The 16,133-nt window shown below is 46.9% G+C and overlaps 1 protein-coding gene across 1 annotated transcript; it reads left to right on the top strand.

The window, feature by feature from the left end:
* The first annotated feature begins 1,142 nt into the window (after positions 1–1,142).
* On the top strand, positions 1,143–11,016 carry LOC135392515 (lutropin-choriogonadotropic hormone receptor-like). The gene is made up of 5 exons (XM_064623222.1): positions 1,143–1,176; positions 1,797–1,897; positions 4,822–5,137; positions 6,728–6,876; positions 9,978–11,016. Exons 1-5 carry the CDS (start codon positions 1,143–1,145, stop codon positions 10,704–10,706), a joined length of 1,329 nt encoding a protein of 442 aa, XP_064479292.1. The 3' UTR covers positions 10,707–11,016.
* Positions 11,017–16,133: the final 5,117 nt, after the last annotated feature.

The following is a 16,133-nucleotide window of genomic DNA, read 5'->3' as shown; positions in this document are numbered from 1 at the left end:
TTTTTGGCCGAATTTCGCATATTGACTCCGCTATAAAAAGGATTACATACCAAAGACTCCGAATTCTCGGAAAATAATAGGCTCAGAAGAACGCTCTCCGAATACGACTATAAATGAACTCCGTCACCGAGAACCCTGCTTATAAATGAAGCTGACGTGCATAACTGTCGGCTAATCTGAATATATAGACTCATGCATTTTCAAAACCATTATTTTTACGGCCTAGCTCAAGTGGCATAAAAGGCTCATACGCTTGTCTGTCTACCCTTCCAATCTGACAGGTTGAAAGTCCACGAACTGAAAGTGGAACAGAGTTAATACCCTATACTTTATCAACACGACTTAGCGCATACAAGCATTTCATCTTTCCTACCTTTTAAGCGCTCTCGATATCAGGCTTCTTCTCTGCAACGCCGAATAATGGCTTGGGTGTTTGTTTTTTTTTCTTTTCTATCTTTGGTGCATATAAACGTACGTGCATATGGTCCTTTTGCGAGGGCTTCGCATTGTGTGCTCTTGTATTCATAGTGCTTCTTCAATCCATTATGGAGCATATCCTGCATTATGACTCTTTTTTTGTATTCACACACGCAGACTTGATTAATGTACATAACGACGTGTGTACTTCTATTTCCATTTCCGTAGTACTAAACTGCTTTGCAACGTATTTACTTTTTACTTTTATGAGACTGAGCTCCGCTGTCTGAAGGGCAGCGCGTGGGACTCGTCACGCTTCCGAATGTACCTCTTTCCGAGCAGTCTGGGTCTTTTGAATGAACCAAATACCGAGTATAATAATTCCGTCGGCACTACAATATGATGTGGTTTACTATATCGACGTCCAATATTTCTGTAGCATATATATCGTCAAAGGAGACGAGCTGTATAGTGCTGCGTCGTCTCCGATAAAAAGGATACACGCCCACATCTATTCATACTCTTTCTCCGAAACGCTTTCTTTGTTATCCTCTCTCTAACCCGATTTTCTTCCCGACTATAGAGTGTCTCTGTGCATAGGTGGGGTAGGGAGGCGAGGACGACATGTAAATGGAAATACGCGGAAAGGTTACTTGCAGCTTTGTGTATCCCCCAACACAAAATCCGCATCTATGTGTATATTTACACATACGGTGAGCCAGCCCATGTATGTTGGTGACAAGCTCCACGTGCCTCAGGGTAGGCCCGCAAATAATTTCGGAGTTCTTCAAATTGCGACAGAAACCTCCGACACACGGTGCATACGACACATGTGTGCTTGTTCCGGGCGTGCGATCCGGAGGACTACAACCAAGTACGACATCAAAGAGAGAGAGAAAGTTAGAGAGGAGAAGCATATCCCGTATCCGCGGGGAGGCGAACTAGGGCTTCGATGAACAAGCGCTGGGAGGATGGATTGGCTCACGCCCCAGAGGAACTTTCAGGGTTAACGGGCTGCTGGTGATATTTGTCATAGCCAGGCGCAAATTGGATCTCGGTCGACCATGAGCAGTAGCATCACTGAAGGAGGATGTGCCCGACTGGATTTAAGGCAGCAGGGACAAGACTCCAGTAACTTGCTCCTATCACCACTTTATGAGACTCTTGTTAGGTATAAATTAGCTGATTACAAGAGACAGAACAACGGGCAAGTGCCATGGGTTGCTCTCACCACGAAGCGATAGGCTCCGGCTCCTGAATAAATTATTGTTGTTACTTTCCGGGTCGGACATGAAGAGGCGTTGCATGCGAAACAGTTTGAGTGCCCTCTTGAATGCAGAGTAAGACTGTACTACAGGACTTCCTCCCTTCATGACCAGGTGCAGCTGACACATCGTGGAACCACAGCGGTGTGGAAGAGTCTCATCACCTCATTGACGGTTACTTTCACCCTGAGGTCAACCCACAGGGCAACCTTTCGGTATGTATCTCTGTACCAAACATACTGCTTTACTACTTCTGTATCGGCGGTTTAGTGAGGGATATATGCTGTGGGGGCCTGTCCCCCTGCGACGTGAAACCAAAGCGGAAGCAGAACATTCCAAGCCCAAGTTCCTGAACATATACTCAGACCTTCGTCGTGCTCACAGTGCTGTTCGTCTACCGATATAATGAGACGTCCCCAAGAGCGTACTGCACTGCAAGATGTACATGCGCATGTGCAGAAATAACGATGATGTACTATTATTCCGATTTTCCCCCAGAGGTCAAGGGGATATTACATCGGGGAGGGTACACAAAACGAAAGCATAATAAATAAAAAAAATTACAACAATAGACATGAATGGGCTACATAGAGTGAGATAAAACGAAGATGGCTCAGTACAGAATTAGAATGAACAAGAGCACATTGCTAAGTGCAATTTGCAGTACACTATTAGAACAGAGCTGCTCCATACAGCATCCTCCCTGCGTCACTTGTTGGCAAACGACTCTGCGCGGATTGACAGCCGACCCCTTGACCTCAGACTCTTTTTGGGACCATGGGACACACGAAAGCAGATGTCCGTCTTGCGACCCTTCATCAAATTCCTGCAAACTACCGGCCTGATCGACCCTCTCTAAAACCCTGCCAGCGTCGTCAGCATCATCCTCATCACCATCCTCTCATTTTTCCCCAATAGCAATGGGGTAGCATTCTGCTCGATGAGCGGAAGTCATCCCCATATCATCGTCATCATGTATTTCTCTCTCTCTCTCTCCCTCCCTGCAGAAATAATGTTGTCATCACTCCTGATTTGTGGCGAGAGCGTAGTGTACGCCTTTCTGTGGCTGTCAAGACGCATGCAAGTTACCACAAAAAGGCTTACGACTCATATTTTAATTAGATTATGATAGAGAACGATGTCTGCGGAATGGTGGTTGGCTGAGAGCGTGCAATGTGGTGAAGTCTCTTTTTTTAATCCTCAGACGCTTTCAGACATATGTCGGCACAGTTCCCTTAGAAGTCGGCCCAGGACGCACATTCCCCCAGGGCGTGAGTCGTGACGTTGCCCACATACGTGAGGCCGACAACGGCAAGCCCTATCACCACCACTACCCCCCCCCCCCCACTCTTTTTTTAATAGTGCACGGGCTCAGACATGCACAAGATACTCAAAAATGTATTTAAGATAAGATAATAAATACTAACGTTAGAATGTAATTAAGATAGAGTACAAAATACTTCAAAAAGTATTTGAAATACAGTTAAGATACTATTTATCCTTGAACGCAAAAAGTCACCGGTCACTGGTCAATGCGGCAAATCGTCGCTATGTGAGATGAATCACCAAAACCCTGCGCACTAGCGCAAGCCGCCGCTGTGTGGCAGGAGTCATCTAAACACAAGTCCCAAAAAGATGACAAAGAGATACCACATAACTCCAATAAGTATATGTGACCCAGAACAAAGCAAAATTCTAGCAGGTCCCCGCTCGGCGAGGTCAGAATTCGGCGTCACCGCGTCAGGGTACACATAATAGGACCCTCACTGGCAGAGGATTGAGACACATGGGGCAGGATCTCTAAATGGAGACTTCCAAGAAGGGCCAATGTCCAGGTCAAGTCCGAGGGACTCAGGAAATTTCCACTGAACAAGCAAGATAACGTAAAGACGAGACACAGCAAGTTTGAGAGGGAGACCCAAAATATGTAATTAGAGTATTGAGTATAAAATACCATAAAATGTATTTTAAATAGAGTACAAATACACAAAACAAAAAGTATTGAGTAGAGTACCAAAATACCACAAATTGTATTTAAAATACGGTATTTTAAATATAATACTCCAAATACGTACAAGTCTGCACGGGCTAGACTCTAGCCAGTGGTTCTCAACTTACGTTATTCGAAGGAACCCATAATCGTGCCAGCACGACCTCAAGGAGCCTACTACACTGGGGCAACTGTGTAGAAGTGGGTGAGGTGAACTAGATGTCGCACAAGTAACAAATTTGTATGCTGCATAACTGATTATTTAAGTGTTTAATTATAATTTCATTGTTTATTGTTGCGTCGCAAGGCGCGGCGCTTGAAGTTTGCCGGATCCTTTCAACAGTTTCACAATATTTTCCCGACGATAACGCATTCTGGGTTGCCGCTAATACTTAATTGTAAATCCAAAGTCCATGTAGGCGTTTCTCCAAAGTAGTTCCGACTTTCTAATTGCTAGTAAAGCTTTTGGAATACAAGAGAAGCCATAGCTTGGTGCGGCGAAATTGTCGGGTGGAGTTGCGGGTGGAGCCAACAGATGAAGACGACAGCTGTTGGCTCTACTCTTTGCAGTGACAGTCAGCCACGGCAACGTGGTCCTGCGATCTCGATGTAAATCCCAGTGCCAACGATCAAACCTCGAGCTCTGCCCGATAACAAGGCTGTTCGAGAGTGATCCTTGGTAATGGTGCTCGATTAAGTTATACTCGCGGGTGCTGAACAGTATCCCGTTCGTGGAACCTCAGGACAAGGCTCGCGGAACCCCTGGGTTCCGCGGAATCCCGGTTGAGAAACACTGGGCTAGAGTAACTGCATGGGTTCGGTCTTAGCCGAAAGCCTGACACATTCACGCACATTCACGGGCCTTGATGTGGCTCCGGCCTGTGCTACGCCACTGTTAGTTAGTCTCGGTCAACTTTTATAGCCCGCTACTCTGTAGCCCGGAAATCGCTCGGGCTCACGCCGAGTGCAAGCTGGGCACCCTAAAAGTCCCTCAGATGCCAGAAGTTGCTGAGAATGCGGCCCGTGCTGTGACTTAGTATGGGCTTCATTAAATGCGAGTAGTATTTACACTAAGTCCATTGTACATCTCTTTGCTTTGCCGTCTGAAGAATCAAATGCACGTGTTTTGAGTCACATACCTCGTTATAGGTGATGTGCGGAGAGCTGGCCTTACGTCGCGTCCAGTGCACTCCGGCCCCAGATGCTTTCAACCCTTGCGAGGACGTTATGGGCAACGGAGGTCTCCGGGTGGCCGTCTGGATGGTAGTAGTGGCTGCCGTGTCCGGAAACCTGGCCGTCCTTGTAGTGCTTCTCAGTTCTCAGTTCGCCATGAGCGTCTCCAAGCTCCTCATGTGCCAGCTAGCCCTAGCCGATCTATGCATGGGAGCTTACCTGCTCCTTCTGGCTGCCGTAGATGCCCACACCATCGGGTCGTACTTCAATCACGCCATCCCGTGGCAGCACGGTGAGTGAGGACATGTAGTTGCAGCGGGACAGCGCAGCACAACAAGCCAACACAAAAGGAACCGATCCTTCTGAAGAAGGGCGACACTGCGGAGAGGCCTCGGATTGGTCTCCTCTAACGATCCCGCGATGATTGGACAAATCGTTTGAGGGGACCAATGAGAGCTCACTCCGCATTATCGGTCTTCTTAAGAAGAAGAGGGAGAGGGAAAGTATAAATTGCAGTTTCTTTCGTTCATAAATCACAAACGACGCAATGGATGAATCCTGTTCCTTTTGTGTTGATGTCACGGTAACGGCATTTTTCGTTCCTCGATGAGAATGATTTATTGATTTGAAGGAAGAATAAAATGGAGATCCTTGAGATCCTTCTCCACGTTAGTGCTCCGCTAAGAAATATGACTAAGTAGTAGGCCTGTGCCAATACAAGGCGAATAGTTTTTACATGAAACAAATACGAAGCCCATACTCGAACCTTTCTACGGCAAGCACTTCACCACCACCACCACCACGACCAGGGACCACGTGATTGAACCTTGCTTCTGTGACTTGTGCATGTAATTTTAGGCCTTCTTCCTTTAGGTATCCCGCGCTCTGGGGTGCTGCTGTTTACACTCATAACTGTACTGCTGCAAAGTACATACGTTGACCGTTATCTGAGTTGCGGCACGCAGGGTGTATTCATGCGCGCTTTTTGTTGGTGAGAAAACGTAACGAAGTTGGCATTATTGCTTATACTGTGGCGTGTCTTATACTGGACCACGGTACATCTGCTACGTGTGGGTAAAAGCGTATCAATTTCTGTTATTATTGTCTTCTAGGCGGCATCTAGACGAATGGGTGCATGTCAGTTATGTGAATGTTAGTATAGAGCTCAAAGATAATTCCCCAATTTGGAACACTGCATCTATAGTGACTGTAGTGCAGCTGTGACGACAAGTGTTGCGTATTGCTCTGAGACCTCGCTTCATGTTTGTCTATCTGTGCAGAAGCGGCTGCTTTTCGTGATGGTCGGCGAGCATTGGAGTTGTACAGTGAAAGAAAGAAAGAGAGACAAAGGAAACGAAATGAAGACTGTGCTTTTACGCAGAATGTTCAATTTAGGAACGTCAACGTGCAATTTAGGACGCGGCTTCCTTGATTGACACACTAGGGCAACTTTTGAATAAAATAAATTTTTACCCAGGGTACAATCCCGGCGCTGTTTTTGAATCCACCTATCTGTTGTGCATTTAATTAGGTACCAGCGATCAATTTCTGAATCAATCAATTTCAGCTTTTCCGAATAACGCGTCCTGGAGTAGCCAGTCTCGAGTGGCTCGGGACTAACATCTCCATTTTTTTCTTTTACAAATTAATCAATCAATTTCATTCTCATCTAGGGCTTAACATTTTTAGGCTTAGGTTCCGGTTTTCCTAAGGGGTTTAGGGGTTCCAATTTCAAGCAAGTTTACCGTATTCTTTTCGACGACCTGTAAAAAGAAAAAGAAAAGATAGCAACAAAAATGTATTTTTCTCGGTGCTCCCCCTCCCCCTCCTCTTTTCATCAAAATTGGATGAAAATAAATGCTGCTTATCTCTCATGACGCAGGCTGGGGCTGCCAGGTGGCTGGTTTCTTGACCGTGTTTGCATCCGAGCTGTCTATTTTCACACTGACCGTCATCACTCTGGAACGTTGGTATGCCATCACTTACGCTATCCACCTCAATCGAAGACTCAAGCTCCGCACGGCAGCTAAGGTATGCACCTCGTCGCCCGCATTCTTTGTAAATAGTTCTTCGCAACTTCTGCTGGAACGTCAACAACCTCCTGTGCCTCACTACACGCGAAGGAACTTGATCTGCCTAGGTGTGAAATGTGCATGCCCTAGCACCGGGGCCACGAAAATTAATGGTATTATGACGCAACACGGCGGAATAACAAATAGGAGGCAATACATCGCAGTCCTTAGCACCGAATCACGTATGCAACTATCGAAACGACAGCGCTCAATATTGGGTGCGCCGATTTCTATCAGATTTCAGTTTAAATTGTACTCCAGGTACTACGACGATCATCGTGCCTTTGAATCATCGCTCACAGCTATAGGCGGAAACGCGGAAACACTGCTAACCGTCGTATACGAGCAGCACAATGAATATACAATCTCCGCTAGTGCTCCACAGATCGAACAATTCGGGGAGCTACACTTCCTCATTCTGCACATACTGCGAGGTGTATGACCAACATTCAGGCGGAGTCGATGCGCTAAAGACGCGTGTGATCAGCTCACTCCAAGGCTGACGAAAAAAAAAAAAAAGAAAGAAAGAGAAAAACGACAACAACAACTTTCTTGTGGGATGATGAAGTTTCATCGCCATAGGCGATACTCTACCCCATTGCTGATAATTATAATAAATAAAGAGCCCCCTCACAATAACGATCAAAGTCGTGTGGTATCTAGAAAGGCCAGGAGAGCTTTCTGGGCAGAGCGTGGGTGGACTGGATGTGGCCCAGGATCAACACTTGCACATTTTGCCTTCGCTAATTCAACGTGATTTAATTTACGTATTTGCACGATCAACCCACACTTTCTGGTCATGAAACTCCATCGTACGTTCACTTCCTGCTCTTCGATCCTGGCGCTCTGAACGCTCGGAGGGCGTCTCCTGTGGCACTGCATTGCGGGTTTGCTTATTTTCGTGCCGCTGGTGTTTCCTGCGCGTAAACATTGGTCGTCTCGGAATATTTTGCGTGGTTAACTAGACATGTAAGCGCGAGTCTCATCAGCGTCGAGTGTTTTGTAGTGGGGAACCACTGCGACCGTGTAAGACACAACTGGCTTGACGAGAACGACTGGGCCGAGTAAAAGAAAATGTGAAGTGGCAGCACTGTTGTCAACTGTAAGAAAGTTATCGAGCATGTAGGGCCTTTTTACGGTAATTGTGAGATGGATGTGTGTTTGGGGGGAAGAAAGAAGGGAAAGGGAAATGTTAGCCATAAACGAGGATGGATACAGTGATAAGCCAATTTGTGACCCCATGGGTCTTCACGGACCTAAATGAGCTCCTATACCGGAGCTCCCCGGATTCAGGATTTATTGTTGTTGTTGTTGTCTGAGACGCCCCTGCGAGAGTGATCGCCCATAATCTCTTGGCAGGCTAACACCAATTCATGACGTGTTTCTTCGTTTGTGTTAAGTCGATTAATGTTTTGTCCTCCACGTGCTACACTTCGGAATCCCCATCATTTTAAGTTGAAAAAATTTGCCCGCCTGATGCTATGACTCGTTGTCACATTCTGTTCAACTCACTTCCTTCGTCTTGTGACCTTTTCTCCACCTCTAGTGTATCCTTCAAGCTTGAGGTTACTTCTCTCTTGGTATGATCTCAATTCCGTGTAATATTTGCTGGGACTGATACTCGCAATGAACATCTATACAGTATGTCCCAGCTAAATGCGAACAGATTTTCTTAAAATATATATACAACTTTTTTCGAGATGAAGTCAGTTGCAATATAACATATGCTGAAGGGCACTCCTTAAGAGGGCAAACGCAAACTCCTGAGGCAACGTCCTAATTAACTTTCAATAATTAACTTTTTAATTATAAAAGCTACGAAGTTTTCCCGATGAGAACATCTGGTCCCTTCGGTCACCTGATACCGTAGCCGTTTTCAGAACAAAAATCCGTTCGATAGATCGTCCGCAAAAAATTCGTGAAGGACACCATTTTTTTCTTTATTTTGTTGATTGCGCATCTCCAGAGACGCATCTTCCCTTCACTCCCAATGTGAGAAGGCGAAGCAGTACAGTGCCCCCTCATGCGTCCAAGATGAGCTTTAACTTGCAGAAACAAAACAAAAACAAATGTATCGGGTGATGCCATCGGATCTGCCGTGATCTTGGGTTGCATTTTCTGCGTTCTTTTAATCTTTTGCTAGGACGCAGGAGGCGATAGTGTGCCCTTTCGCACTCTCACATTGGGGGTGAAGGAAAGATGCGTCTGCGCAATGAGCAAAATAATAAAAAAAATGGTGTTCCTTCATGATTTTTTTGCGGACGACCTATCGAACGGATTTTTGTTCTGAAAACGGCTACTGTATCACGTTACCGAAGGAACCAGATGTTCACACTGAAACAACTTCGTATCTTTCGTAATTAAAAGTTAATTATTGAAGGTTAATTAGGACGTTGTCTTAGGAGTTTGCTGGTGCCCTCTTAAGGAGTGCCCTTCAGCATATACTATATTGCAACTGACTTCATCTAAAAAAAAAGTGATTATATCTATTCTTAAAAAATCTGTTCGCATTTACCTGGGCACCCTGTATATTGTTTTGTTTTCTATTGTACGCCGCTCTACTTCTGAATGTCGTCTTTTATTTATGTTCGATGTATGGTTTCTTTTATGTTTTTAGTGTGTGTCATATGTTTATGTATGTTTGTTTATGATGTGTTTTGTAATATGTCGTGATGTGCGCCAACACTAGACTCTAAGGAAAAAAGTGTGTGAAAAGGTGGTAACTTCCATAGTTACCACCTAGGTCAACATAGTGTCTGATAAATGGTGTAAAAGGGTGGTAAAAGCAATTATCATCTATCCAATTTGCTACAAAGCGTCATACGCTCACCGAATCAGAAGCGGTAAACCTGTGATTCGTGGCAATCGTTGGTGGACAACATGCTGTGCGGCGAAGTTCTGTTTTGAGAGTGATGTAGCAGGCAGAACTTTGCAACCTTTTTTGCACAACATTTGCGACGACTATTATCTCCTAAAAAGTGTAACTACTCTACCCATTTTTCTAAGGGTGTAGGACTCTTATGGATGTTCTTGGGCACATGTTTTATTATTACTTCCCAGGTCATGGCAGTCGGCTGGGTCCTGTCCACGTTAGCAGCCACGTTGCCTCTTGTGGGAGTCAGCAACTACACCAAGACCTCCATCTGCCTGCCCATGGAAACCCGAAGACCACAAGACCTCGCCTACCTGGCCTCCCTGCTCACAGGCAATGGACTGGCCTTCATGTTAATCTGCGCATGTTACGGACACATGTACGCTTCCATCGCCGGTGGAAGAAGGCACAATGCCTCGGCAGCAGGAACGGACACAACAGTCGCGAAGCGGATGGCCTTGCTTGTATTCACGGATTTCGCGTGCTGGGCACCGATCGCGTTCTTTGGCCTTACTGCTGTTTCGGGGTACCCTCTTATCGACGTCCCTCATTCCAAAATATTACTCGTCTTCTTTTACCCGCTTAATTCGTGCGCTAATCCTTTCCTGTACGCTATCCTGACAAAGCAGTACCGTCGGGATCTGTTTGTTCTTCTCAGTCGCTACGGCTTCTGCACCAGAAGGGCGCTCAAGTACAAGGACTCCTCGTCCGTTCTGCAAACGGCTCCCAACAATAACAGGATACATCTGGTGTCCTTGCAGGGGAATAGCACCGGTGGAGGGAAACAAGTGGAGATCGAGAGGGAATCCGAGAGTCACTCGTCGACCCATAAGGGATCACCACACCCGATCAGAAATAGTTATACCAAGTTAAACTCGGCGGGTAGCCGGTGTGCGACCATATCGCTCAGTGAATAGAGTGGAGGGGACAGATTATTATGGCGGTGTCAACGCAGTGGAGGATCGGACGGAGAGCCGCGATACCTCGTGCAGAACCAGTCCTCCGAGGAACCACATGGCAGAACTTTACTTATCCCTCAGTATGGAACGCACGCACAATTCCTGTCACCTCACCAAGAAGCGAGAATATGAGCTATTTGCTAGGTTGGACGCCAACAGGAGTATAAACGTTCTCGTTTGAACTATAGGGTCATGTGTCGTAGGAAGATAAATCGAGAAAGCATTGTACACGTCACTCTGAGCGCTATTTCGACAAGCTAATGGCTCATTTGTTTCCGAATTCTGGAACCTCCCCTCAAACAGTTATTGCAGGAAACTGTGAGACCAAATAAAGAAAGCTAGCTGAGACGCCTCATGGCTGGTCTCCAATTTCCCGGTGGAACAGGGCGCTCCTCATTCCTTCCTCCATGATCTTGTATAACTGAACGAACGGCTCTTCTGAGGTAAGGGAGCGACGTACTCAAACTACGACGTGGTTACACTGTGTTTATTTACAACACGGTTACAGTGGAACGAATTAAGAAATCAGGGCACAGCTGGAGTTGTTTATGAAAGGGCTACACGCAACATTCTCTTGATGGACAACATTGTCGTCATGAAGTGTATTCACGCTGACACACTTTGTACGTGATCCATTAAAATATCAAGTCCTTCATCGGTTGCAAGGTGTGAGATTTACAAAAGGGGCACTCGGGGAACCCGCAAACAGGGAACACGCTCAAATGCACGGCATAATGACTGGTGCTCCACTTGCTCTAAATGGCTTTATAGAACAACCTAGATTGAACGTAACTTTCCGAAAGCATAACTCACAAAGGTGGGGGAAACAGACAAAAGCAGCTGACGTCACGGACCTTTATTGAGCGTCATTAACAAAAGCAAGGACAACGTTACCCAGCAAGACCCATGCAAGAGGGGGGAGGGGGATCTATTTATTTTACCAGGAAAAGTGAGCCGAAAAGGATTCTATTCCTTGTTAAAGAATTTCTTAGTGGGTAGCCAAGTTCCTGGGGTAGCGAGACTAAGCCGGTGTGAGGTGAGCGGGCAGAGGTCTTCCGCGGTCCCACCGACGGTGTCAAAGGCTGCAGTGGAGACCGGTATCACGCAGGCAGTGGAGAAGCGCCGCGGTTACAGCAATCTTTGCTTCTGCCAAGTAATGTTGCAAGAGAGATGTTGGAGTATCCGAGGCTGGTCAGGCAAGACTTGAGCTTGACGCGGAAGGGCTTGGAACTGCGGCAGTCGAGAAGAAGGTGTCGAATGTCTGCCTCAACGTTGCAGGTGTGGGTTTCTTGCAAATTGCAAATTTACTATTCTACTCTCGGCATCACGTACATGCACCTTGTCGACACTGCACACGGTCGTACAAAATTGATATGAATTTAGGAGTCACGTATAATGAACAAGAAGCTGTTGATCATGGGCCATGGCGTAGTGCTACAGTGGGTACCTGGTCATGTGTGCATACCCGGCATTGAAGAGGAAGACCAGGCTGCTCTGCGGGGTCACCAGCTTACATCGGCCCACTCCATCTTCTCCAAAGGCGACCGTCGGGCCCTCTTCCGTGCTATCTCTGCAGATAAGACGAGATCTCATTGGATGCACGACATGACATCCTACTCTCTGCTCCACGCTGCGGATCTGTCTCCCTCACTGTCGCTTCCTCCTGTCCTTCCTCGGCAGTATGCATCCCTTCTTCACCGCATGTGGCTGAACGTTGAGGTTACGGCAGCGCCTTGGCTCTGCGCGCTGACCTACACCACCTACTTATAGACTGCCCTGTCTACCAGCAGGAACGCTAGGTATTGCAGAACAGGATGCATACAGTCGACCACCGCCCTTTTACCCTAGGCGAGGTGCTGGGCCCCTGATCCATTCCCGCTCATATGTATCAACGTCTCCCTCGCTTTCGGGAGTTGCTGTCATCAACCGGCCCTCCACCCTGCTTGGATCACCTGAACAGCTATCTCCAACATCACAGACTGACAGACATCACAGACTGGGGATGTGAGTTCGACTTCGTCGAAACTCGCATACCCATTTTTTTTTCTTTATCACATCACATCACATCCAACATCATCTTTCAGTCTCTACAGTTGGCAGTGGTGTGGCGCCCAGCCTTCCGGCCGGCATCAGCAACATCTCATCATTTCTTTATGTATGTGTGTGTGTGTGTGCGTCATGAACAACTATTAAAAACGATAAGAAAGTTGCAGAATCGTTTGTCCATACATTTTGCGTCAGTGTGAACGCCCTTTCTCTGTACAGCTAAACGGACGGACGCATAGCGCCATCAGAAGTGTGACGTGTCCACCTCTCAGGGAGCGTTGGATCAGCCCGCGTAGCAGCCGCATAGCGTCAATGGTGCTAGAAATGTTCGACGGCTATTGCCTTCAATGATAATCCAAATGGCCATGCGTGACAGGGGTATAAGGAACTCGCACAAAAGTCGCTGGCGTCCTCGGCCGGTCCGAACCCTTTCTCAACCTTGAGAGCATGAGCGACGCCACAGTGGTCAGTACGTGGATCGACTCTGTCCACACACACATGCTTCTTTATGCTGTTCACGGTCGCTGTGCAAAACATTTCAAATAAATTTGCGGTCGATTATTTGCAAATGAATTCTATAGTCAGCGTTCGCGTTCGCGACGTTATTTTAAGGCGCTTCCTGTTTCGGTTCTGCATGCCAGGCATCGAGGCCACATTTCAAGATAAAACCTCTTGATTGCATTTCATGTTACCTTAAAGCCACACACATCCACAAGCCGCATCATTGCAAAACTGAAACAGGGTGTGAACGTGCCAGTCCTTTTACTTTTTATCCTCAAACTACGGGATTCCCTTGAACGAAATTTTGCATTTGCATCTGCACATTATTTATAGTTAAATGCAGCTCTGGTTCCAGACCTAGCGCTGTGCCTAGCGCTGTGCCTAGCTTGCCGCACCCCAGCTACGATTCCCCATAGCATCGAGGACTGTGAGCGGTACACGTGTGAACACCGGGTACTTCGACGCCAACTTGAACTCCTCGACCATAGACCATTCAGCCTGTCCAAAGTACTTGGCCCATGGAGCTCCCCTGCACATCAGTGCGGGGCTGTTCGCTCCCTTTTTGCTTTCATGCAGGCCACTGTACTCCTCGAAGAGCTCTAAACAGAACTCCGACCTGTCGTCGCTTCAATCTCACCATAATTCATCCTCTCATACTAACCACTGTGAAATGGGGTAGTGTCCTGTGGCTACCACGGGGAAACATCCCATGTCATCATCGCTTCTTCATTTATTGTTGTTGTTGTTGTTTATTCCAGACTGCGCCTTTAATGTCTTCGCGCACAAGACATACGAGGCACGAAGGGTGCGTTCCTAAGCCTGCTCGAATTAACTAGGGAGTACTGGAAGCGCCGTTTCGAAACCGGGTCGAGGTACTCGGTGACGAGGGACTCGGCACTTCACCATCTTCAGTAATGGCCAAGGGGACACCGGTGCAACCGAGCGCCTGAAGTCAGCGTACATCGACAATCAAATCCCCACTCGGTGCCTCTCCTCGCTGTTTGTCTGCCCACTTCTGTTCCGCATTCTCCAAGGGCTACACCCCGCCACATCACTTGGTCCCCCCACTCTACGAGATATTGTCGTGTATTCACACGACAGACATCCTCATGGAAGGTTCTAGTGGAAGAAAAGGCGAGAGAGAGAGGGAGAGAGAAATACATGATGACGATGATATGGGGATGACTGCTCACGGGCCCGAATTTCCGTTCAGTGCTATGTCGAGCATTCACAGGTGTCGGATTATCGGGAGTGGCGTGTTTTGCACATAGCAGACGACACTTAAACCCTGTATTCACACGAGTCAGTTTTCTGCCGGCAGCTAGTCGGGAAGAAGTGAGAGGATATCCGAGATAAACGAAGTCACTACGCGTCTGAAAACGTCCGCTCGTTCTCTAGCCTTGACACGAGTCAGTTTTCCGACGGCTGTCCGACGGCTGTTTTCCGGTCCCTTCTGTTTCCGTTTTCGCGCTTGGATTTCGTGTGTGTCTAGCGTAGGATGAACCAATGAAAGAGAAAACGCATTGCACTTGCGCTCCTTGTGGATGACGCAGAGTGCATTCACGTGAAAAAACGGGACAAGATATGGGCCAAAGAATAGATACCGAAGAAGCGTTATGGAATGTAAAACAGCCTAAACCCACATCTCCGTGTGGACGACCGAAACGTCGGAGCATTTCGAAAATGGATGTTGACACATTCGATTTTATTTTCCACAAATGAAGCGTATCTCGAAGCCGAGCACGAATATAGGCGCGATAGCGTGCCGACAAATGATCGGCTGATGATGACGCCGCGATATCGAGCTACAGGTAGGCAATAATTAAGTAAATTACATTAAATCAATTCAATTTATATTTTCCGTTCGGTAGGAAGAGTAGCTTCCAATTATTATGTTTCTATGCATGTATCGGAAAGGTACACGGTACCTACTCTCTTCTCGTAGACGCACGCAATGATGATAAAAGAACCACCGTAACGTGCCACCGGTAAACAGATACCGTTTTCAAAACGTTTATTTCCCTGTTTGATATCTTAGAATGAATAGCAGTGAACAAGTATAGCACGAGCAAGCTCCGCCGAGAGCAGACGAATTTTTCGCAGCGAATGATGCGCACCGCCGGTGTGACGTCACAGGACTGGAGGAGTGGCCTAGCCCTGGAGATGGTGTCCGGAAACCTCCCGCTCCAGCGGCTACGTTTTTTACAATTAAATTGCGTTGTAGTGGGACCTTATTGAGCCGAAATATTTTTCGTGTATGCTTTTCATGGACGATTGCACGAAATACGAGCGGTTTTTATACAGCTTGAATACCCTTGCCATGCTTTTATCATCATTGCGTGCGTCTATAAGAGAAGAGAGTACGTACCGTGTACCTTTTCAATACATGTATAGAAACATAATAATTGGAAGCTACTCTTCCTACCGAAAGGAAAATATAAATTGAATTGATTTACTCGCACCTTGTTGGCATCTCGAATTCCGTTCTCTCTTACCAGCGGCACGACCAAGTGTGTTATAGGTGTTGCGACAGTTGGTTTCCCGTTTTCCCAGATAAATACGAAAAACTATTCTATCACCCGGCATCATCCCATATTCAAGTTTTCAGGTCAATGACGTGAGCAGGTACGGAGAAAAACGGCCCCGAAGAAGCGACATCGGTGACGTCACACAGGAGCAGCGAGGGAAGACCGGCGTCTCCCAAGCCAAATGAGGGAGAGGGGTCCGTGAGGTCACACAGTGGGTCACTGTTTTGTGGCTGCGCCTATTTTCCTAACCAATCTAGCGAGAGGAAAAATTCTTTTTCCACGGTGTTCTCACAATGAGTACGATGCATAT

The sequence above is a fragment of the Ornithodoros turicata genome, chromosome 4 (assembly GCF_037126465.1).
Source record: "Ornithodoros turicata isolate Travis chromosome 4, ASM3712646v1, whole genome shotgun sequence".
Classification (NCBI taxonomy): Eukaryota; Metazoa; Arthropoda; class Arachnida; order Ixodida; family Argasidae; genus Ornithodoros; species Ornithodoros turicata.
Note: the sequence above shows the minus strand (reverse complement) of the source record. Positions and strands in the feature narration are given on the sequence as shown.